The sequence below is a fragment of the Ursus americanus genome, chromosome 22, assembly GCF_024610735.1.
Source record: "Ursus americanus isolate L20-20 chromosome 22, mUrsAme1.1.p, whole genome shotgun sequence".
Lineage (NCBI taxonomy): Eukaryota > Metazoa > Chordata > Mammalia > Carnivora > Ursidae > Ursus > Ursus americanus.
The window spans coordinates 37,701,881-37,728,419 of NC_142148.1; the positions used below are offsets into that span (position 1 = coordinate 37,701,881).

General features: G+C 35.5%; 1 protein-coding gene across 2 annotated transcripts in view; it reads right to left on the minus strand.

The window, feature by feature from the left end:
• Positions 1 to 26,539, minus strand: part of ESF1 (ESF1 nucleolar pre-rRNA processing protein) — a 63,178-nt gene that overhangs the window by 20,151 nt on the left and 16,488 nt on the right. For both annotated transcript variants that reach the window (XM_045809222.2, XM_045809214.2), the window contains exons 8-9: positions 26,230 to 26,377; positions 20,748 to 20,909 (exon numbers count right to left, since the gene is read on the minus strand). In XM_045809222.2, the coding sequence (XP_045665178.2) occupies positions 20,748 to 20,909; positions 26,230 to 26,377 (310 nt within the window). The remainder of the gene's footprint in view (positions 1 to 20,747; positions 20,910 to 26,229; positions 26,378 to 26,539) is intronic.

Sequence of the window (26,539 nt, forward strand, 5' to 3'; positions counted from 1 at the left end):
TGATAACTTAAAAATGCTTTGTTCTCATTGTCATCATGAGGTCATTTAAATCTCTTGCCACAGATCACAGTTGTTTATGTTCTGGTTCTTAAAAATATGTCCATCCCAGAAGTCTCTTGGCATATGCACAAGAACATTCTTCAGACAGTTTCAGCCTCATTTGAGAGCAGCCACTATGTACCTAAAAAACAACTTCATTATAACTGTTTTTAGTTTTGTACAAATTTGTTTTTAAAAATTGTAAGTGTATAGCCAAAGACTGCTGAATTAGTTAAAAATAACATCAATTATCCTACAAATAAGGGGTAGAAAACTCTTTCAAAGCCAACCATGAATACGGATGACTCAATTATGACAATAATTTAAGTGCAATCCATTCAGAATTATTTTGGCAGTTTGCATACATAAATACTTTTAAATATGCTTTCAAAATCCAATAAAACAAAAGTACACATTTCTCCTGAACTTACTCATTTGAAATATTTGAAAAGTCTTCAACAGGCAGGACATGAATAACTTCAATTAACTAGGTACTACAGTTGGTTTAAAACTAAATGCATGTTTTAAGATTTCTGATATAAGCTGAAACCGGCACTTCTTTTTAAATGAGGACTTAGGATCCATTGGGAATATTTATGAACATTTATGGCTCTATCTTTACTTATGGTTGTATGTTTAAATCAAACAGTGTAACACAATTCCAAAGTAGCTTTTAAAATGCAACTAACTACCACCACCACCACTGCACTGGAACTCCCAACTTGGAATTCACTCTGGCTATAAGGGTTTTAGAGGAAAACCACCAACCATGTCCTGAGGAACACTGACATCAAAGGCACCCCTTCAAACTGGCCAATTATCCTCAATGGTGTGGGGAGAGGCAAGAACACTTACTTATATAATAGAGGTCACAGGAATACTTGGTCCCTATGAGTAATGGGGATCTTCACCAGTGGCATTTTTTTCCTCCATGGTAATCAAGTGACTATGTACTTAGGATATCCTCAAAGCATATTGGTTAAGTCAAACTATCCATCTTTATAATGAGAAAGATGAAGATTTGAAATGTTTTGAACTTGGTTCAAGACTTGTTCAGAACAAGAAATTGTTTAGAACATGTTCAGAATTTGGTTATCTCTTATTTTAACTTCTGTAAGTCCCTCTCTCTTCAATTCTTACAGTACTATATTCCTTTATTCTGTACCATTTATCACAGTTGCAACTTCATAACTTGTGTGGTTTTAAAACTTATTATTAATGGATATCTCCTTTATTAGCTTGCAAGCTCCATGAGGGTAGAGGCCATTCATAGCTTATCTCCCTACCAGTCCCAGTGACAGTCACCCTGTTGGCTAGTGGAGGGCCTACTACACATACCTAATAAAAGCCTGTTGACAACCGAAAGGATAAACAAGTCAAATGTGTTGCCAACCATACGGAGAGAGGGCAACAATGCATGAAACTACAAAAGTAAAATAACGACTAGTTTGGGGGACAGTAGTAAACAGTAAAAATTACCAGTCAGCCAGAACCAAAAATGCTCTTTTTTTTATTCACTTAATACTGTTAGAATACTGTTATACCTACTATATGGAAACAACACAGACATCTACAATAAAGATGATAATGATAAGAGAGTACAGGTAAGCTACTTAGACTGGAAATAATTTCTCACGTAACATTTAATTTGGTCTCTCCTAAAACATTCAATGAGATATCCATAGAGGATACCTCCAAAGTATGTACTGAATGAATAAACGTTAATGCTTTTTGCTGTTGCTGATTATCTAAAAGCTATTTCAGTGTGTAGCAACTGTTTTACATTTGTCTTGAATTTGACCCTCTACTCTAAGCTCTTCTAAATCTCCTTTTACTCTTCCTTAGAATGATGCCTTCCATTTGTAAGTATTTTCAATTTACTGTGAACCAAGCTGTCCCTGCTTCTTAGAATTGAATGTTCTTAAAAAGCTGACTTCAAATACAAGACATTTGGGCCTCATTAGGGAGCTATTGTTTTCTGTATCTGTAAAATTTCTTTTTTTTGCCTTTCAAATAGCTTGTAATCACAATGTACATAATAACAAGCCATCCTAATAATAACAGAGTAAAATTCTGGCTGAGTTTGTTGAAGCCATTATGCTATTTAATTTATGGCAAAGAAGAATGACAAACTGCCTATTTTACTGTTATTTTTTACACGTTAGTGTTTACAGACAAGGTAGAAAGTAAATATAAAACTTTTAAGTGAATGGCTAAGATGTAAGGAAACAAAGGGGATTTTTTGGAGTCCAGTCACAATAAGAAAACTCAAACTAGCTCAGAAGCAATGACTTTCCCTTGGGGACATACCCTATTCCAATAGTGTCCAGCATGGATCTTGGGTTTTAATGGGCTTCTAGCCAAGGCGGCAGGATACCAAGTTTGGAGCCTGATTATGGTGGAAGGTCACACTGGAGACAACTACCATGAAGCCAGGATCCTTAAGGGTGCCTTTCAGAGGTGCTGTCCTTCCTCCAAAAACTTAAGAGAGAATACATGCCTTTTTGGGCTTTGGCTTTGAGCAGAACAAGGGAAGCAAAAACACGTTTTTCCCCCAGAGAATTTATAACCACAAGCCCACAAATCCATGGGTTTGTGGCTGGAATTCACACTATCTGTGTGGCCCCAAATACCCCAAACCAAAAATTTGGTTTCAATTGGTCTTGGATTGGAAGTGCCCTTAGGCAATCTGGCAAATACTCTCTCAAGCACTCTCTAAAGACGTACTTTTGACCCAGGCCTCTGAGAATTCCCATAGGTAAAGAAAGATCCAAAAACAATGAGATCACAAAAAGATTTCAATATGAACCAGAGTAAGCAGAAACAAAATAATACAAAAGCCAGACCTATAGAGACTACAGATTTTGGAATGATCAGATATAGAATAAAAAATCAGCACATTAAAAAAAAAAAGAGAGAAAATTAAAAGATGATCGAAAGTATGAGACAGATTTGGAAAAGAAAAAAAAAACTTCCTCAAATAAAACATATAACTGAAATAATAAAGTCAATAGCCAAGTTAAACAGCAGCCTGTAAGAAGCAGAGAAAAAGTTAATGAACTGAAAGACAAATTGAAGAAATTACCCAGCATGATACATAGGTTCAAAAGTATGGAACAGGTGAGTTATCAGATATAGAATGAGAAGGCACCACACATATCAAATAGGATTTTCAGAAGGAAAATAGAGAGAACATGAGGAAAAGGCAATATTTTTAAGAGAAATTAATAGAAGTTTACAGAACTGATGAAAGATACTAATCTTTAAGACTCTGGGTATCCAATTAACTCTACACAAGATTGAAGCTACCAAGCAGAAGCATGACCTAGGTAAACTGTAATGACATTCTAGAACATTAAAGTATTTTAAAAGCCAGGGACAAAAAAACAGCACTGTGGAGCAGGGCACGCGTGTTCTTTAGTTACACTTGTTTCTTTACCTATAACTGCCAAAAGGAGTCAAGGCGGACCCTCGTGAGCTCACAGTAAATTTGCCTGTCCCCAGAAAGGGGTTAGGACAGTGATTAGCTTGGTGCATCCATGGCAACACCAGATACCTTTCCTTCCTTCCCTAAACCCTCAACGCTCGCAGCCTCACCACCAAAATCTGCCTTACACCCACCAGAAATAATCTCTGTGCCTTTTATCCCTACTCATTTTGGTCACCACAAAAAGCCCCTAATCATCAGGTTCCCCCTAATCTCCCATGTTTTCATTCTCAGAAGTTAACTATACATCCACTCTTCTGCCACTATTTCTCTTCCCCTCCAACTCTCTACCACTAAATTCTCTGGAATTCACAGTGCATTATCAGTAAACACTCAATTAGTGTATCTCTGAACATTTTCTGCATCCTCTTGCTCTAACTGAAACCTGGCTCTCCCCTGAAGATATTGCAAACTACAGCACTTGCAAGTAGTTTGTTGTTGTTGGAGCTTGTTTTCTTCAAGGAGCCCTCAAGCAATTGTCATTAGTGCTCTTTATCCAGTTTAAGAAGTGTGGTACAGGTCCAGGGATAGACAATAAAAGACTAATAAAACAGAGAACCAAGCAACAGATCCATGCAGTTTTGAAACTTTGGTACATGACAGAGGTGACATGTCAGATTATTGAAGTGAGAGATTATTCAATAAATGGAACAGGATAAAAAGTTCCATGTAGAAGATGATGAAATTGGATGTCTAACATATTGTATAAAAAATCAACTCCTGATGAATCAAGGACTTCAATGTCAAACACATTAGAACTAACTACCTGTAGTAGAAAATAAAGATGAATATCGGTCTCATCTGTATAGAAAAGCATTTTGTAGATGAAACACAGAAATCACTAATTATAAAAGGAAAGATTGTTTTAACAATATTAAAGTCAAGAACTTTTATTCATTAGATAAACCTCCGAGAGAGTGTCTGTGGCAAGGGTTAGGGTGGGGAAGAGTTTCATATAGAAGAAGATATTTACTATCCTATAAAAGACAAAGGACTAGTATCAAAGATAAATAAGGAACTCCTAAAAGTCAGCCATAAAAAGCACAAATATAACAGAAAAATAGCCAAAAGACATTTATGAGTATTTCACTGAGAAGGAAACATATGGCCAATACATATGAAAAAATATTCATTAGTGAGAAGAGAAGTGCAAATCAAGACTGCTGGTGGGAGTGTAAACTAATATCAACACAAAAGAATTTAGTATTTCATCTGTAAAGTTGAACATTCACACACCCAACGATCCAGCAACTACATTCGTTGATAAATACCTAGAAAACCTTAAACACCTACCAGAAGATGCATAGAAATGTTCCTAACAACAGGATTCATCATAGTAAAGAACATCCCAAATGCATATCCAACAGAATGGATATATAAACTGCGGTATACACACTCAAATGAATGAGCTACAGTTACACAAAATATGGATAAATCTTAGCAATATAATGCTGCGTGAAAAAAAATCAGTCCCCAAAGATTTTTTAAGTGTCTAAAACAAACCCACAACACTCCCCCCAATGTTAACAAAGTTAACAGCTCTAATTGATATAATTTAATAGTTTTTAATATACTCACAAGTATGTGCAACCATCACTAGTCAATTTTAGAACATTTACTTTTCCTCAAAAAGACACTCTTACCTCCCCCCCCCCCCCCAGCAACCAACAGTCTACTTCCTTTCTCTATAGATTTTTTTACTCCGGATATTTCAAATAAAATACGTGGTCTTTTGTGATTGACTTCTTTTACTTAGCATATTTTCAAGGTTCATCCACTTTGTAGCATACATCAGTACACCTCATTCCTTTTGATGCACTCAACGCTTTTTAGGAATACTTATATATGAAATGAAAGTATATAAAATGGAAAGCCAAAGAGTGAATGCTGATCTGAATGATGGTTATAACAGGTATGGAGAAGTAAGGGAAATCAAAAGGATAAATGTAAGCTATTGGATGGTTCTAGCTTTTGTAGTGGGTTCACTTGTTAATTACTACAAATAAATAAATAAAAGGGCCATGCTGGACCAATGATGAAAGTGTCCTAATCCAAGGATTAGAATTAATTTAATTATATGAACTAGAGGCACAAAAGAATAAAGGAACAAGTTTAATAAAGTTGACTATATCATTTCTGTTCTTCAAATATCATGAAGAGTAAAAAGACAAATTACAAAGAATATATTTGAAAAATATATGACTGATACACACCAGTCCAGAATATATGAAGAACTCCTATGAATCACTAAAACAAAGAATAACATAAAAATGGTCAAAAGACTAAACAGGCATTTCACAGATGAGGAAATAAAAATGTTCTTCCTCATTAGTAATTAGGCAAATGCCTGACCAAGCCTTTAACTTAAGTCAGGTCATATCCTTCCACTTCCTATTTCAGTTAGAGTAAAAGCTAAAGTCCATTCAGAGGTCTCAAAACCCTCTGAGATTTGCTCATCTCTCTTCCCTTGTCTTCTACTACTGTCCATTCCCTGGCTCATTCTGCTCCAGCCACTGCTGCTTCTGAAATGTTCTTGGACAAATCAGAAATGCTCCCCCTCAGGGCTTTTGCATTTATTGTTTCCTCTGCCTGAAATGCTCTTCCCCAAGATAATAACTAGTATGTAGTGCCCTTTCTATTAGGTTTTTGTGCAAATGTCACTTTTTCAATGAAGCCTTTCCTGACCTACTGAAATTGCTACCTACTCTCATCCCTGCACTTCCTACTCCTCATCCAGGCTTTATCCTTTTGTTTCCATAGCCCTTAATCACCACCTGATTATTTTACCAATTTGGTTTTTAATTCCCTTTCTCCCTTTTCTCCTAACCCTCACACACTACAACGGAGGGCCCCAGAAAGGTCTGTTCTGTGTTCTGTCTCCAGAAAAGAGAGTCTGACACACATGGCAGGGACTCAACAAATATTTGAGAATAACACACATATTAAAATCATGATACCATTACTTACATATTCAACTAGCAGAAGCTGAAAAGCCTGATAATATCAATTAACGATGAGGATAAAGAGCTTTGGGAACTCACACTACTGGTTAAAATGGTACAAGCACCTGGGAAAACAATTCAGCATGACCTAGTTAAGCTAACTCTGTGAGTAGGCTCCACAACCAAGAAATTCTACCCATATCCAAGACAATCTCTCTGTATATTTCTAGGTGAGAAGTCCCAAGAATATTCACAAAGACATTGTTTATAGAACAGACATGTGATATAACTACAATGGAATTCTGTGTAATAGTGAAAATTAAGAGACCATGTCCTTACATATTGATATGGATAACTTTCAAAAATAGAACGTTAATAGCAAAAAGCAAGCAGCAGAGAATATAGAGAGGATACTTTTCATAAAGGTCAAAATTAACAAAATTGTTTAGGGATATATGTGGTAAAATGATTATATAGAAAAAGAGAATGATTAACATGAAATTTAGTTTCAGTTTCTTCTGGTAGAGGAAGGAAGATGGTATAACTGGGGAGTCTCACAGGTGACTGTAGGCATTGGTAAAGTTCTTTCTTAAGCTGGGTACACAGGTGTTCATTTTATTATTTTCCTTTAAACTGTATAACTCACTGTGTTTGCCTTTTCTATCTTTTCTTGTCCCCCACCCCCGATGGTAAAGGAAAAAAAAAGTAATGCTTATTCTTTGACAACTGTTTGCAAAAATGACTTTTACCTGCCTTTTGTCATGTACTCCCCATCCAAATAATAAATACTTGAACCCAGATTTTCTGATAGCAAGCCCTCTATGCTCTTTTCATAATCACAGTAAACTATTAATGCTATCTCAAATTTCATTGTAAGCAGGTCCCAATCTATACACTGTTTGAAAAATCCACCTATAAATTGGTGGCTTGAAACTAAGCCTAACTGTTTTCCTTCCTGGAAGAGTTTCTGACCACAGAAGCTATTAATATATAAGGACAATTTGAGGCTGGGGTCCAACCAAAATGGCATTTCTAAGTCAATTAAAGAAAAAAACTTCGTATTATAAAAAGAAAAGGAAATGAAAAATATATCAACCTCCCTAGCATTTCAGTAGTTAACAACTTTTCAAGCTAGAGTTTTCTTGCCACAATCTAAGTATTTTCTTCCACATTTACTGGAGTTTATATATAAGTAAACTATACATTCTGACTACTTCTAAAAAGACGTCACAAATAACTATTAGGAGGGCAATAACCTGCCCACCTTTTTCCTGTTATGGTAGATTAAAAATGACAAGGTTTCTGTAGGACACTGCAGTATATGGAGGAGGCAACCAGAGAAGAAAACCAACCTGAGGGCTCTGGTTGGCCTAAGGGCTAATGGGATCAATATATTGGTTGGGAATCTCGGACAGACTATCATTTTAGGTTTACTTTTTCAACTTTTCCAGCATTTGTAATTAACTCAGAGCTGATTTCATTGACAATGTTCTCTACTGCAACATTAAAAAAATTACAGAATGAGAATAACATAGAATGAAAGTAACATTAAAACTCAGGATTTCAATATTTCCACAGCTTATAAGCAAGCACTGTTTCTGTTCTTTGGGATTCTCTGGTGACAGAATCTACTGACGAAATCTGTAACAGGCCAAGCATTCTTAGGTCCCGAGGGATAGAATTTTGGAATACCAACTAATAAGACGTACGTCCCCAGAAGCCTGTAGTGTTCAACATTGTGCAAAATGCTTTCTTGCCTTTTCTGTTTGCTTGTTAACCTCCAGAACAGCTTATTAATCAGAAGAGAGCCCTCTCTGACACTGTCACATAGGTGACCCTGGCTGTACAACAAAATGTTCCCACACCCTGAGAAGTCTGTAATAAGCACATACTGGATGATCCCCGGTAAGTGCTTATTGTTTTTTTATAAAATTTCTCCAAATTCTCAAGTAAAATTCACTGAACATCTTTATGTATCTTTCTGCACACAACAGTAAACATATGCAGACTGAGAAGAGCACTAAAGGAAGACACTGGATCCAGATTCAATTAGTAATCCAGGGAAAATACTCTAATGGTTACAAATAACTATTAGGAGAGCAACAGACACATCAAGGTTTGAATTACAGTTCTTCTAGCTCCTAGCTTTGTGATCTTGAGTAAGTCTGTGCCTCAGTTTTTCTTCTGTACAGTGGTCTAATAACCACTTTACAGAATTGTTGGAAGAATTTAATGCAAAATTTTTTGCAAAGCACCTAGCATGGTTTCTGATAGAGCACAGGCATCCAATAGGTGCCAATTTCTCCTCCCACTCCTAAAGAACATTTTAAAAGGTAATTCTTCTGGATCAAAATTATGCATCCAAATAAATTACTTTAAAAATTTTTTATTTTTATTTTTTTTATTTTATTTTATTTTTTTTTTTTTAAAGATTTTATTTATTTATTCGACAGAGATAGAGACAGCCAGCAAGAGAGGGAACACAAGTAGGGGGAGTGGGAGAGGAAGAAGCAGGCTCATAGCAGAGGAGCCTGATGTGGGGCTCGATCCCACAACGCTGGGATCACACCCTGAGCCGAAGGCAAACACCTAACCGCTGTGCCACCCAGGCGCCCCCTAAAAATTTTTTAAATCTCCCTATACTTCTAAGAAGGGAGCAATGGGAACCGAAAATGAAATGTATTTTATGACAATCTAAGCAGAAATGCTTAGGAAAATCTTGGTTAAGTCCTTTGCAGACAGAATTCCCTATTTTACACGAGCCAATTCTTAGGGAAGCAAAAGCCATCAAAGTACATGCTTCGACTTACCACTAAGGCATATTATTCCAAACACCAAAGGGAACTCACCCAAGTCAAATTACTGGCACTCATCTTTTGGAATACATATTCCAAGCTATGCCAAATAATTTTACAGATAGGTTTTCCATGTCACTGAATGAACAGATTAAGCTAAGGACACGTCTCTTGACAGTCCATTTGATGAGTGCTATCCCACACACCCTCAAAGAAGATTACCCTAATGGAGGAAAGTACCCCTACAACCTCTTTCTCTAATAGATTACATCAGGAAAACAATGTCAATGTGAAATGAATAATACAGAGCCCTTCCCACATGAAGTCGGCAGATTCAGCCTGCCTAGCCACCAGTTCAAGCCACAGACATTTTACTGGCTTTATCCTGGACCTCACAGCTGAAAATTATCATTGCATTATAGTGAGTGCACATTTGTCTACAATGGTCTAACCAAAAGGGCACTGAGAAAGGCTGGCAAATGTTTCAGAGAACAAGGATATGGCATACGCTCTCAGAGTGGGATTAAGTTTTGCATCAAACCAAAGATCTGCAGAAAGTACTTATGCTCTTTCCTTTATGTGGCTTCAAAACTTGAACCTGCTGCAGAAGCTGGATTTGATTTTATGTAAAATGTTATCAGCATTTTTTTTTTTAAATTAAAACCTGTATCTGCAGTTTTTTTATTTGGGAAAGAGAGAAAGAGCATGTGCACACAGGAGCAGGGGGAGGGGCAGACGGAGAGATTCTTCAAGCAGACTCCACGAGGAGTGTGGAGCCCAATGCAGTGCTTGATCCCATGACCCATGAGATCATGACCTGAGCTGAAACCAAGAGTCGGGACACCTAACCAACTGAGCCACCCAGGTACCTCTGTTATCAGCATTTCTGAGGCACCCTCATAAATTAAAAAATGTTTCCCAGTTAGCACCATGAATTAATAGATCTATTTTAAGATATAAGATAAGAGACATGAAGATGTTCTGTTATGAATTTACCCTAAGAAAATCCAATATAAGATTATGTTATCCACAATAGCAAAACATTAGAAAGAGCCTAAAACACAAGGTCAGGGAAGTGATCCATAATTTATAAAGCAGAAACACAATGGAATGTGATCCAGGCATAATGAGTATAAAGATCATTTAAAACATGTAAAAATAAGTATGAGAAATTAAGTAAGAAGGAGAACTCAAAATGGGGGGTCTAATTAATTATATCTGCTTGTAGAAGGTACCATATAGTTAAAATATGAAAGCAACCAAGTGACCATCAATGGATAAATGGAAAGTAAAATGTGGGGTGTGGGATAAAATATCATTCAGGTTTAAAAAGGACGGGAATTCTGACATATGTTACAACATGGATGAACCTTGAAGACATTATGCTGACTGAAGTAAGCCAAGCACAAAAAGACAAATATTGTATGACTTCACTTACAAGGTACTTAGCGTGGTGAAAATCAGAGACAGAAAGTTGAATGGTGGTTGCCAAGGGCAAGGGAGAGGGGGAATGAAGAGTTACTGTTTAATGGATATAGTTTCAGTTTTGCAAAGATGAAAAACAGTTCTGGAGATGGATGGTGGTAATGGTTGCACAACAACATAAATATACTTAATACCACTGAACTGTGTACACTTAAAACATGGTTAGGATGGTGTTATATGTATTTAATCATAATAAAAAAAATCAGGAAAAAAAAATCAATGTGTTCAAGTAGTAAATTTAAGATCATATGATTTTCCAGTTTTTGGGGAAAAAAGAACAATCATGAAACTGCTGAATGTAAGTAGTCTGAGTGGATTCTGTCAAAATAATATATGGAACATGTGTGAGAAAAATGATGGTTTGCTAGCCAGGCAGTTAGCATATAGAATGATGACGTGGGACAACCTCAAATAGAACAGACAAAAGTTCTGCTTTAAAGACCAAAGAATTCACAACTTCAAACAAATCAGCATAGCTGTGGGCTGTGGGAAAATAATACATGAAACAAGCTCACTCTTCTTGAACTGACTTCAGGCAGATTATAAATCTATGGTAAAGGCAAAAAAAAAAAAAGTACTACTGCCTGAAAATAGTGGCTACAGATGCAAACAGTACAACTGATGTGATATATGGGCAAAAAAAGGACTGATTAAAAAAAATCATCCTAGATGTTTGCCACCATCCTAAGACAACAGACCAATTAACCTGAAACTTCAAAACATATGGAAATTTTAGCACTGTGACTGTGAACTTTCTGTCACTGTGACTGGTATAAAGATATCCTCAACTTCTGCTTTAGATTTTTTTTTTAAGCTTTTTGGAAAGCTCTTTTAAATTAAGTCTTAATATTATTAAGAAAGAAAATAATTTTTAAAATAATCCCGGAAATTTGGGAGACATTTACTGGCAACTCTATGGAGAAAATGTACTAGCAATGCTTTCAGATAACCCTAGCTGCTTTTCATTTTCATTATACATTCCACAAATGATTAAAAAAAAAATTTATTTTTGCACAGTAAAAAATTTCAGCTTATCACCTTACAAAACTCTTATAGTCAACCTGTTAACTGGATAATTCAAGAAGGACACAAACCTAAGTTTTAAATTTCTAGCCATTTGCTAGCTGTGTACAAGATAAGAGAGTGCACTGCAAACTCATTTCTATCCTATCATCAAAATACAAAGCATACTGTAAATTCTTCAGCTTATTTTAAAGTTCAGGTTTTCCATTTAATGCTCTCCTCTCCAATCAACTCAAAACTTTAAACATCTGGTTATTTTTAAAAGCTCTTACCAAAAAAACATTTTTGTGAATGCATTTCAAATATATTTCAAATATATCCATAAGGTGGATACCTTGACAATAAATGGAAATATTGATATAGCCAAAAGTAAATAGTGAACAGGTTTTGAGATGTCTAAAAATTAAAATGTTTGAAACTGGGCTGCCTAGCAGAAAGAATGCCCAACCGATTCAAAAGCATTTTTTTTCTGAATAGAGAATAAATAATACAATGGCCATAGACACATGTCATTAATGTGTCTCTGTGTTTAAGCTTCCCAGTGGGACACTAAACAGAGGAATGAAGGTGGAATAAAGCGGAAAAAAGGAAGGACAAAGGACATAGCAAACAGCAGAATGAACACAGAATTACAACTGTAAAGAGTAGAAGAAAGAGTAAGCTGAGTGAGGAAGAGCTGCAACTGTACCTCCTGCCTCAGTGAGCTGGCTCAGACAGCAGGAGGAGACCTTGCTGCTTCTCTAGCTTCCATGCCTCCTTTGAAAAGTATCCTACAGCTCTAGGCTCCCCACAAGAGCTCCCTCAAGACAGTCACAGTCTCACTACTGTTAAAGCTTTAAGACAGGGGAACCTGGATGGCCCAGTCAGCTGAGTGTCCTCTTTGGCTCAGGTCATGATCCTGGGGTCCTGGGATTGAGCCCTGCATAGGGCTCCTTATTCAGCGGGGAGCCTGCTTCTCCCTCTCTACCTTTCCCCCCTCCCCGCCCTGCTCCTGCGCTGTCAAATAAATAAACAAAATCTTAAAAAAAAAAAAAAGTAAATAAAACTTTAAAGACCATCAGTACTAATCTCATCATGCCCTTCAACCCTATTTAAAACTGTCACAGGAAGTCTACAACTTCCAAATCATTCTTCTAATAAGGTGATAAACATTCCCATTTCTCACTTCTTCGACAATGAAACCCTTCTACAAGTCATGAACATATTCATTAATATAAACAGAATCCTCTTCATTCACCTGCTAGTCTGAGTCTCACTGAAACCTGTTTCTCCTCTGGGGCCTACAGTCCTATCTTCTTTTTAGGTGGTTAATTTTCTCTCCCATAGTTTGTCTTTCTTACTACTCATTGCCACCTTCAGTCCATTGGCTGGCCCTTCTTCCTAAAGCCCCCAACTTTGAATATCATGTTATGAGACCATACCACCTTTAGCCCTTCTTTCCAAAAAGCTTAAAAAAAAATCTAAAGCAAAACTTGAGGATATCTTTATACCAATCACTGTCAGAAAGTTCACAGTCATAGTGCTAAAATTCCCTTATGTTTTGAAGTTTCAGGTTAATTGGTCTGCTGTCTTAGGATGGCTGCAAACATCTAGGATTTTTTTTAATCATATAGATTGTCTGATTGTAATGACTACAGTCTCTCCTCTCATTTCTTAAAGAACTAAGGCCTTGGCTCACTGCCGCTCTTTCCATTACGAGCCCTGTCATAATTCTTGATGATTGCAGTATCTACACAGATGATCCTTCTAACATCCTGGGCCTCCCAGTTCACGGATCTCCTCTTCTCCTATCACTCTATACTCCATCTCATCTTAGAAACTTACTCCCAGAATCATAACTAGATCATGTCATAACCCAAAATTGCAGTCCCATCATAATCTTAATTTCAAGTATCCTATTCCCCAAACACTAGCTCCAATCTTTCCATTTTATTCTAATATCCCAAGCCTAATCTTATGTCTCACAGGGACCTACAATCCAACAATTCTCTCACCTCTTCCTCATCCCTCACTCTCAGTGTGCCCTCATTTTCCTCCTAACCCAACATAGATACCTTGGTCCATCATTACAATCAACCCCTTGCATATAATCTTGCCCCTCTCTTGCTTGGTCATAGTTGACAAATCTTCTAAACTGGATTAATCCAACTCTCTCCTTACTCCATTGTTGCACATAATTAAATGTGGCTGAAGAAAAACATAATTATGTTGATTCATCTAACTTTACAAGACCATTAGCTACAAGTGCACCCTTATTGCTGCTCAGCAATACTATTAAATCTCCCACTTCACCACTTTCCTAAACAGCTATTTCATATCTTTTTTTTTTTCAAATCTCTACCTCCTCCCTCATTCCTGCTCTCAGCTGATGACCTTCCTGTTTCACTAATACAAGCAAACAGAAGAGTGCTACAAGCTCTCACTACCGCTTTTATCCATTATCCTGTGACCATATTCGTTGCCTTCTCTCCTGTTACAATGAAATGCCATGTGAATGGACCAAAAGCCACTTCCTACACTTGTATAAAAATATTTCAACTCCTTTTGCCTACTTTAGAACATAGTTACCATCATAGCATCAACATTTCTTCTTATCTCTGGTAGATCATTCCCAGAAGCATGTTGTTATTTTCCCCATATGAAAGAAAAATGCTCTCCTGATCTCACTTTCTCCTCCAGTTTCTTTCCCATTCCTGTGACCCATTATAGGAAAATGCCTCAAGACCTGTCCATCCATTAGTGCATGGTAACTCAGGAAAGGGGTGGATGCTAACAAATGCAGAAGGAATGACGGAAAATCAGCATTTTGCAATGAATGGTATAACTTGACTCAAGCAAGGATCATCAAAGAATGCCAATGGCATCAGAAAAAATGTTGGGAAATAGGATATTTACACACCCCACTCACTAATTAACTCACCAATTACCAAAAACAAAATGTGTCTTTAATGGAAAAATTAGTCAGACACCTTCTTAACTGAGTGAGCAAAGTTAACAGCACAAATAATGGGACAAACTGGCATCAGGGACTTCGTGATGTGAGGCAATGGGAAACACGCAACATTGTTTATGGAGAATTCTTGCCAAAAACATTTTATCAGAATTAACTGTGAGGAAACAATCAGACAAATTCAGATTGTGGATATTCTATAAGCCACTACAGTAGACACTATAAAACTGACTGACACTGGACCATGAAAGAACTATAAAGAGTATTATTGGAATGAGCAAGATATTTATTTTTGTATCAATATTAAATTCCCTTAGTGTGATTAACAACACTGCACTTATGTAGATGACTGTCTTTGTATTTGGAAGTTACATGCTGAAGTACTTTTTAGGGATGAAGAGTCACAATGCCTGCAACTTCTGAGCAAATATTCAGAAAAAGGAGTTGTCTGTACTTGTCTCCAATTCCACTCCTCATTCTTTCTTGAACCCACATTAACCTTATCCCTTCTATTCCATCAAAACAGTTCAAAATCACAGATGATCTAATGATCTCCACACCGGTCATTCTTAGCCTGTATTTTATTGACCCATCTTCTCACTGAAATGCTTTCTTCACACTTGGCTCTATGGATATCCTATAGCGCTGAATTTCCTCCTGTGGCTTTGGTAGTTTCTTCCCAGCCCTTTGGATAATACATGTTTTCCTCAACTTGTAAATGCTGGAGTGCTCCAGGGATCAGTTTTTGAACCTTTTTTCTTTCCTACCTATATTCACTCTTTTGGTGTTCTTTACTTCCAGAGACCTAGACAATGAAGACCCCCAAATTTAGATCTCCAGTTCTGAGCTCTCTCCTGAACTCTAAATTATAGATCCAAATGTCTCCTTGACATGCCTATTTTGATATCTAATAGGCATCTTAAAATTAGCATGTGTCCAAAAGAGAATTTTTGAGGTTCCTTTGCAAACCTCTTCCACCCACAATCTACGTTATCTTAAGAGTACTGCAATAGCCCGTGACTGATTTCCTCTTTTTTGTCCTTACCTCCTACTTTAATCTACTCTCAATACAGCAGCCAGGGTGAATCTGTTTTGAGCTGATCAGATCAGCTCAAAACGCCAGTGGCTTCTTACCTCACCCAGAGAAAAAGTTCAAGTCCTTAAAATAACCTAAAAGACCTTCATGATCTGGCTTCATGTTACCGCTCTAACCTCATCTATTATTCTTTCCTCCACTCACTCCCTCCCGTCACACTGTTCTCTCTGCCATTCCTTAAACAGGATGAACTACAGCTTCAGGGCCATGTATTTACTATTTCCTCTGCTCCCACACTCTTCTCTGCATGTCTCACTCCCTGACCTCTACTAGTTTCTGCTTAAATATTTTTTTTATTAGATTCATCTGTCTCCCCTTCAACTGAACATAAGATATATGAGGTCAAGGATTTATATTTTCTTCACACTGTGTCTAGAACAGTTCCCGGCATTACGAGGCGCCCGATAAGTATTTAAAGGAAAGTTGGGTTACTGAAGGATATTGAGTGAAAAAAAGACCAGATAACCTTTTCACTGGCATCTATTAAACCAAAGATAACTAAGAAAAAGAAGACTTTTATCATATCTAGTCTCTTTTAAGATTATAAGCAAAGAAACATGTCATTATTTGTTCATATTCTGGATGGAATTTCAAAGATATTATTTATATATATCTTGTATTATCTACAACAAAAAATTAATTTGAACTATTAATGTAAGAGAAGTTATTTAATATATGAGATAAAACTGAATATCCTTTATCTGTACGTATGTTACAAATTCCTTGAAGAGGCACATTCACTGATGAAGGCCCAACATGCATCACCTTACTATATATCAAACTGAGTCAGCCAGGAGACCTTTTCAGCAACACACTGATATGGAAAATATTATTCTACAAACATCAAAATACTGAATTAGAACTTTATTTAAAAATCTCATAATTCAACATTTTTACTTATTTATAATCTGAACTAATGTGATTTTATGATAACACTTCTATAAAGAACTAGAATATCAATAGAAAGACTAGCTTATTCTAGCTTTTACACCTATGTACCTGTTATCTGCCTCCTTTAATACTCTACCTTTAAGGAATTAAACTCCTGATGTTACTATGGTATATAATCCAACGTAAAAGGACAGGAAGTTTAAATAGTCTAAACTAAAATTCCTTTTAAAAACCAAACCAAAGTATATTCCAACAAGTGTTAGTGATTAAGGGTAGTTATTTTTCTGAAGAGCTTAATATTTTGGAAATCAAGCCACAGAAAAACTGATGAACGATATAGTATAATCTCATAGTGACCCTTTGTGGTTTACTGAAGTATAGCATCATAAAAGTCCTGAGGTTCAGGATAATTGTTACTGGGAATACACATTTTGTCAGACACAAATCCACCAAAATACACATATGACATGAATAATGCTCTAGCTTATTAGAAACCTTTATAAATATCTCAGATTCAGCAAGAAAGGTATTATCAGTGCCATTTTCCAGACAAACTGAGATCCTGAAAGATTAGCTCATTTATGTCATTTAACATGTGTAGTATGTAAAAGACATTTACGTGCACACATGCACATACATACTTGTGTGCATGTATATACCAAAATTCGCAGACAGTGAAACCTTAACTGAGGCCTTCAAAAACACTATGGCAAGACTTACAAAACACACTATATTTCAGAATATCAATTTTCCTCTATTCAATTAGCAGTAAAAAAAACCCCCAAAAAACCCAGTATTGATTGTAAGTCCACGAAACTGGCACTTCTACCTATCGTTGAAGGCATTATAAGCTAGTACAACCCTTTTGGAAAGCAATTTGGCACTAATCTCAAGAGACAAAAAGTGTTCATGCTTTTCCCTAGTAATTCCATTTCTGGGAAGCTATCCTATGAAAATATTTCAAAATATGGAAAAAGCTATAGATTATTTATAACATCCTAGATGCTTGGCATCTGAGATTTAACATTTGAGGTTTTAACACTGGTAGTTTTAACAGCTGGTAAGAGAACCACAGGTTGATCCACAGCATATGTCAAGTTGCTCTGTGAATGAGGAAGTCACATAACTAACTACTGAGTGAGGCTGACTGCCAGCATTAGCTTTTCCCTGTGGTCTGACTGCTCTCTACATGTACCGACATTTCTAAAATGGAGAAGGGAGAGGATAGACATCTTTGTTAAAAAAAAAAATTGCTTAAAAGTAAAAGGCCCTAAAATAGCAAGTCAATTACTTGGCTGGTGATGAATGTGAAGAGTCTAAGAAAATACTGGTATTTGTGGGTTTGGGATCACTAATGGCCTTCAGTCACATTTCTTCCCAATGCCATAAATCTATGGCAATGAAAGATTAAAAACATGACTAAGTATTCAACAACAGAGAAATGATAAATTAAATCAATCCTACTAATCATTCAGTGGCTAAATTAGGGTAGTGGAATTACAGATGATAATTTTTCATTTTCAAAATATTTTCTGCGACAATAATATTATATCTGGAAGTTAAAGTCAAGATAAAAATGTACTGCTAAATAGAAAAGGGAACAGCTCACAATTCATATCATGAGGTCAGCATTACCCTGACACCAAAAACCAAGGACACTGCAAAAAAACAAAAACTATAGACAAATACTCATCATTTAACACAGGTGCAAAAATCTTTAACAAAATATTACTAAATTGAATCTAGGAATATATAAAAAAGGTGGTATACCATGAGGTTTATCCCAGGAAAACTATATTGCTTATATCTTCCAGTTATAAATACAAGTGTAACTATCACTTACTTTGTATTTTCCCTATATAACTGTATTAACATAGACAAAGGTTTGATCTGGTCCACTTGACAAAGCTGAAATATTTGCTATAAAACTTCTCAGTCAAGTTTATTATAAATCTGCCTCCTCAGTCAATTGAATACTTTGATTTGAAGTGTTTATTTAAAGGTGGTTCAGTTAGTTGGGCATCTGTCTTTGGCTGAGGTCATGATCCCAGAGTCCTGGGATCAAGCCCCGTGTCAGGCTCTCTGCTCAGTGGGGAAGCCTGCTTCTCCCTCTCCCTCTGCCTGCTATTCCCCCTGCTTGTGTGCGCACGCTCTCTCTCTCTGTCAAATAAATAATCTCTTCTTTTTTTTTTTTTAGTGTTCATTTAAAATATCTTCATTTGGGGGTACCTGAGTGGCTAAGTCAGTTAAGCGTCCGACTCTTGGTTTTGGCTCAGGTCATGATCTAAATCATGGAACTGAGCCCTGCTATGGCTTCGTACTGAGCAAGGAGGCTGTTTGAGATTTTTGCTCTCCCTCTTCCTTTCCCTCTCCACCCACCAGCACGCACGTGCACTCCCTCTCCTTCTCTCTCAAAAATAAATCTTAAAAAAAAAAACTTCATTCAGTGAGCTCATTCTAAGACTAAACTGCAATTACAACATACTTGACTTAAAAGACAGAATTCAACATTCCTTGGAATCATAAAGTAAAGGACCTCAAGCAAAATACTGCTTCCCAAACATCCCTGAGTGGTATGGTAATATCACCATATTGTGAGACTTACTGAAAAGGGCACCCAACCCCTTAAAGCAGCCTCTTTGACTTTCTGCTGGACAATTCTAATGATGAAGAGAATTCCTCTTTATATTACATGAACTCTACTTTCCTTCAACTCTGATTTACTGGCAAAAATACTGAATTCTGATGTAGTAGAGTAATGAAGCCTTCATTAATATATTCATTCTGCAAGTACCTGATAATAACTAGTGAGTCACTTTTTAGACTTTTCCTCTCCAGGCTAAACTGAGTTCTCCCAACCATTGTTCAGATGTTACTACTACCAAATTTCATTTTTTCTTACCACAACTTCCTGCAAAAGACAAACATTTAAAACAAGTGGGCTACAACACAGTACCACCTTCCTACAGGAATATGCAGGAGACAAGTTCACCCTAGGAAATCTATTACAATAGTCAATCAACTCCCAAATATCAAAATACGCCCCAAAATAAAAATCTATGCAAACATTTTATTCCCAGTGAAAAGACATACTAGTTGTAAGAAACAGATATAACTGTACATAGAACACTTAACTTTTAAGCAATGATATTCCTGCAGGTTGTTAGTATTCTTTCATTTAGAGCTGAATTGTGGCAAAAGAACTGAATCCTGGTCAAAAATTCTACCTAGCTTTAAAAGATACACATGTATGTTGTACACCGGAAACTAATATAACACCATATGTTATCTATACTGAAATTCAAAAAAAAGATACACATGAATGTAAACAGCAGTAATCTGCAAAACCAATATTGGTTCCAAGGGTACATGCTGCTTTGCTCAGGTTGCTGGAAAAAAATGGGTATGCTAGAAAACAATCCTCATTTACATTAGTTTTTATCTTTGCTTAGCTTTGACATGGTTTTAATTTAATTAGTATTGTACTATTCTAAAAAAATTTTGTGGAGCCTTTCAAGGCAGTTATAAAAAGCACTTATGATGCTGTACTTCTTTGACTCTTCACAGCAAACTGAGATGGAAAACTATGTATTACATATTTTGTGCTAGTGAAACCTTGCTAATTAAGGTCTAGTAGGAGTTATGGGAGAAAAGTTCACTTATGAATCACACATTTTAAAAAGTTTAATGACCTTAGAATGCATGGTGCCTGGATTCAAGTTGGTATATACTGAGAATACTGGAATCAAACCTAGGAAAGGTCTACCTTCATAAATGGACAGAAATAATTTGTAGTTAGTAAATCAAAGAAACCAATCAGGAAAAAAGTGGCAAGAGTCTAGAACACGAGTTCTTAAGTGAATTAAATGATGTATGCAAATACCGTGTTAACTTCCTCACAAAAACATTCCTGGCAAATGAGACTTTTTTAGGCTTATGTTTCTAAGAGTTAATGTTCTTTTCCTTCATATCTAAAATGCACTCAACGTCCTGAAATGAAGAAAAACAAGTGAACATTTAATGAGTATCTAATTCTTACCTGGAACCCACTTAATTTCCATTTCCATATCATTTTCTTTGCCTTTCTTTTCTTTTTCTTGAATAACCTGCAGGAGCTGCCTATATTTAGCAATTTGTTCTTCATCATCCTTCTGACTTTTCTTTGTTTTCCCATCTTCTTCCACACTGACTTTATCATCACCTAATTAAAAAAAAAATCAATTTCATTTAATACAAGAAATAATTGACTTTTAAATCTAGATTTAAATCTCACAATCACTATAGCACCTTCTAAAAAATGTTGTCAGATAAAATGCAACAGAATATCAAAATCAGACAAACTTCTTAATATTAAATGAATTAGATGAAAGCATTTACTCTTGTTTATAATAAAATTCACTTGCAATGTAAGTTAGCACTGTCTAAGCAGTATATTGGGAATTACCCTTTTTATTAAAATTCATGTTTCAAAATAATTTTATAGACATGCAACATCCTTGGACTTTCTCTTTCCTATAAACAAGACAGGAGAGAGAGCATTTTATCCCTCTTTATGTCCTCCGCCATCTGCACACTGGCTTTAAAAAGGTTATAGTCACTAAAAGGAGACTGAATATTGTTGGGATGCATTTCATACATGGATTTAACTGTTTATGCTGAAGAGACAGATAAAGGAAGCTCCTTGGAATCCAAAACAATGAGTCTTTCCCATTTGATGGTGAAAAAAAGTGTGCTTATTCTTAGGATCTCAACAATACACGGAGAATAAAAGTGAATAAATTAGAAATTAATCCAACTAATATCCCTGTGTGGAAAAATATCCACTTTTCCTACTTTTATAAAAATAATTAAATACAAAGGAACAATATAAAATTCATGGACAACAAATACCAAAGAACAGTAACACGTGAAAAGTTTGTTTGCTCTGTATTTCCACTGTAATTTTCCAAGTCAAAAACATAAATTGAGAACCTGGGTTTTAATGCAAAACATACAGACTTATTGAATTGACTAAATGTCCCTGGTAAAGGAAAATTTAGAAGCAGCATAAGGAAGACCCTCTCTTCCATAAGCTATGGTTAACTGGTCACTAAAAATGTCTAACATCATTAAGCATTTAGCTGTCAAACATCAACGTTAAGGATTGTCCTCACATTTTTAAAAAGGTGACATGGAAAAAGCACTGGTTAAGTAAATGTTTTCATAGTTTTTTTCTCTAAATGAATAAAAAAATAGTCCAGGACATTCTTTCCATCCTATCACACTTTTATATTTTCACTCAAACAGCTGAAATTCATTTTTTTCCTGTTTGTGCTTTGTGCCACAAAAATAATGTTGGATGGAATTCTGTCATGTATCCCGTAATTCAATGGATAAAACATCAGGAACACATTAACGAAATGGCAATGTATTTCTTTCTATTAAAAGCTTACTTCTGAAAACATAATTAGAAGCAAGCTCCTTCCAGGTTGAAATTTTAGCAGTAAGTCTCTGATGGCCTACTTTAAATTGATTTTTTCCAGTACTAAAATTTTACTTTCTGAAGCTCTAAAATGTGGGATAACTCATGTATGTCTGTTTTTTCCAATTCAAGGACAATACTTTGTGAAAGCTTTAATACTATATAAGGAATGAAAAAAAATAATCCAATAGTAAGAAGCCCTGCAATGATCTTTTATAAACACCAGGAACATCTAGTAACTCTAAGGCATTCAAATATTCTAATGTCTCTATCAGAGGTACTAAATTACAGATTAAAGTAAACTGGCAATCAATTAAAATACTGAAGAAAAATGCATGCTTTAAAAACTTAATGAGTAGTATATTTCAAACAAAAAGCCATTAATTCTTTAAGTTCTAGAAATAAAAATATATGATATGGAATAGTATGGTAAGCACCTTATGAACATTAACTCAATCTTTCCAACCATCAGCCAAGTACTATTATTATTCTCATTTCACAGCTATGAAAAGGGCTTAGGAAACCTAACCTATATAACTCTCCTATAGGGTAAACTCAGGATTTGAAACCAGAGGGCCCAAGATCTTAAGAATATATTGACAACTTAATACATTTTTGCCCAAATGCCAATAATATCATTTTAAAATCTAGGTCAGTTCTCCCAAACCAATCTCCCAAACTGTTAACATATAGCCAATCTTCACAAGTATACATGTTCTCTTCTTTCCTTTAACCTAGAGCTGTAAGTGAAGAAAAACTATCCAGAATTTTCAGACAGTGCTAAATGACCATATAGGCATATGAATAAAAAGAAAATACAGATAAATCAGTATATATATTTCAAAGGCTATTTGAAAAAGGGCTTAGCTCTTCTGGGCACACTAGAAATAAAATGGTCATTCAATTGTTTAGAAAGCCAAAATGCTAACAAGCAACAGCCACCGAGGACTTAAAAAAATGAGAAGGCTTTTGTGCCCAACATAACTACCCTTGCAAATCATACTTTTTCAAAGACTATTAAATACCTAAGAAATTATGTGGTTTTATTAATATGAGATGTCTGAAAAAAGAAACTAGAATGATTAAGCATGGTTTTCCATTCCATGTGTAGAGCATAGTTCAAGAGCAGCACTTTATGAAAAACTCAGAAAAATGATACAGTATCTTCAGTAGTCTAAAGAAATGATGACAGGCCAACTACAGAACCTAAGAAGGTTAAGGGTTAATGGTCCTATGTTAATACTAAAGAAGAATTTTATTTGACATTCAGGTCATAAAAATAACACACATGCAAAAGGAAAACCAAAAGACAGCTATGAAAAATATTAAGCTATACGTAAAAACAAGAATATTCACCACTGCTAATTTAAAATACTTATACCTGTGCTTAACATTTATGGTATTTGTTGTCAGCACTAAACCTCTTACACAATTTTGCGTGACTGGGAATTCTATCAAATAAGACAAATGAAGATGTGAATATTTCAGGGAGGTAGCATCAACCAAAAACTGATAAGAAATTACAATCAAGCAACCATTTCCAAATAGAGCCAGACTACATAGAGGGAAAAAGATGTTTTTTTGGTTCTATTTTTTAAAAATGAGTTATTTTAGGAAAATAGCATATACAACTAGAAAATACACCACTGATCATTTCAATCAAAACAAATTTTTAATAAAACAGATAATTTGAGAACTTCTGCTTCCATTCATGGCAAGCTAGATACTTCAGACCAACCTTTTCACCAAGGTTATCAAATTGGATGAAATATTTTTAGTCTTCAGTGGCTTTAAAAAAAGAAAAAGAAACTTCAAAGAACTGACAAATTAGTAAAAAATTACCAAGTCAAAATCAAGAAGGGAGGACCAGGGAGTTGATCCTGTATTCAAGATTTATTTTTCCCTGAGAACATTTACTGATCCACAGAAGAAACAGCTATGAAACTAAACTAGTTTTGACAGCCTGGCAGGGCCAAGAGGACAAATGTTACCAGAGAAGAGGAGATTATTTCAACTACTATGTCCACTTTAAGCAAGGACCCAGAGGGATATACAGTTAGGGTAGAAGCCAACCAGAAGTAAATGAGCCCAAGAAGAGTTGTATCACCCACAAAGTCCAAGGAACCTGAAGTCTTAAAACTTGGAGTAATGTAGTCCTAGAATGACCAGAGTAAATGAAAGTTCTGACTAGATACTCTCATCTCATCTATCAGATTAGTATACAAAGTTAACCACATATACAAATAAACAAAAAAGAAATATCTTGTAAAGTAACAAAAATGAACCCAAAAAAGCTTAAATTACTGAAATTATCAGACATAGACTAAAATACATGCTTACACCATTTATAAGGGTTGAAAATAATCTGCAATGAATAGAAAATTATAAAAAGTGATATTGCTGATTGACAAATAGCCAAATAGGACTTTTAGAAGTGAAAAATACAATAAGCAAAATTAGGAACTCAATGGATAGGTCTATCAACAGATTCGTCACTGCTGAAAACCAAATTAGTGAATGGGAAGATAGGTCGGAAGAAAATATCCAAAACACAGCAGAGGGAGACAACAGATTAAGAAATACATGAGAGTAGCAAGATGGAAGTTACAGTGGAAAGAAATAACATATATACTTAATCGGAATCCCAGAAGGACAGGTTAGAAGAAATACCTGATTAGATAATGGCTGAGAAATTTCCAAAACTGATGAAAGATACCATGACACAAATGCAAGAAACCCAACAAACCCCAAGCATGCAAATAAAAAGCAATCTACTGTTCACAGTAAAAATGCAGAAAGACCAAAAAAAGAAAAAAAAAAAAAAAGACAAGAAAAATTTAAAAGCAAAGAAAAAAGAAATTCAGAAAATCTTCAAAAGACTGACAAAAACAGTCAAGGAAAAAAATTATAGACAATCTTCAAAAGACTGAAAAAAAGACAACTGATTTCTCAAAAACAACAATGAAAGTACAAGTCTGTAGGATATTATCATTAGTGTGGGGATGGAGAGGACTTCCCACCTACAATTTTTTTTTTTTTTTTTTTACCGGTGAAAGTATCTTTCATAAATGAAAGCAAAATAAGGACATTTTTATACTAAAACTCAAGAGAGTGTGACACCAGCAAATACTACCAGAATTTATCAAGGACATACATAAGATAAAAGGAAAATGATCCTAGACAGAAGTGTGAGATTTAAAAAAGAAAAAGGAGTAAAGAAAGTGGAGAAAATGTGGGTAAATGGAAATAAGGGCAGTTTAAATATTAATAGCTCACAGGACTTACATAAAAATAGAATTACAATACACAGGATAGCATGAGAGTTGTTTCAAGATCCCTATATCGTCTTGGAGGGTAAAAATATTATCATTAGACCTTAGTAAATTAAGAATGCAAGTCATAATTTCTAGGAAAATCACTAAATGAACAGAAACAGAGTCTACGTTCTAAATTATATGAAGAGAAAATGAATATAAAGAATATTCAATCAATTGGGGTGCTTGGGTGGCACATCTGGTTAAGCATCCAGCTTTTGGTTTCAGCTCAGGTCATGATCTCAGGGTTGTGATCTTAGGATGCTGAGCTGAAGCCCTGCATTGGGCTCTGCACGGAGTCTGCTGCAGATTCTCGCTCCCCCTTCCTCTGCCCCTCCCCACTTGTGCTAGCTAAAATAAATAAATAAATAAATCTTTGAAGCTCTTAGTTTAAAAAAAAAAGGGGGGGGTGGGTAACAGAGCATTTTACTAGTTTGTTAAGAGACTGCAGAACTATATGAATCAGGACAAATCTAAAAGGCCAGGCTTTTTTGTTTGGTAGTAGCTTTAAACAAAATGCTCAGGGTTGAAGAAATTCAGGTAAAAAAAATACCTCTAAATAAAAAATTTCAAATACGATTTGTAGGTGTATATAATACTATACATGGGAGTATGCTTTGCAGACAGCTTAAGAATTAGCTTGGCACTCCCTTTTAAGCTACCGCCAAAGACATATTTCCATGAACAAGTCTAGATTAGGCATCTAAATGCTTACAAATGTAAAACATCAAAAGATTAACAAGTACCTTGCAGCTCCTCTTCTATCTCCTCTTCATCCTCACTAGAGGAAGCTAAGTAGGCTTGAAAATCCATGTCCAAAAGCTCTTCCTTTTTAAACTTCCTGTTGAGTGTTGTAATTCTCTCATGATCAGTCTCATCCCAAGTGATCTCCACCTTTCACCAATAAAACAAACAAAAACAGAAGTGTCAGTAACTCTCACTCACAGAATATTTATCACTAATGTGGATGTAAGCTAAAAAAGACATGGTAAAACAAGTAATAAATGACATGAATAAAAAGTATTTTACTTATGAGGAGGAACCATTTCCATTAAC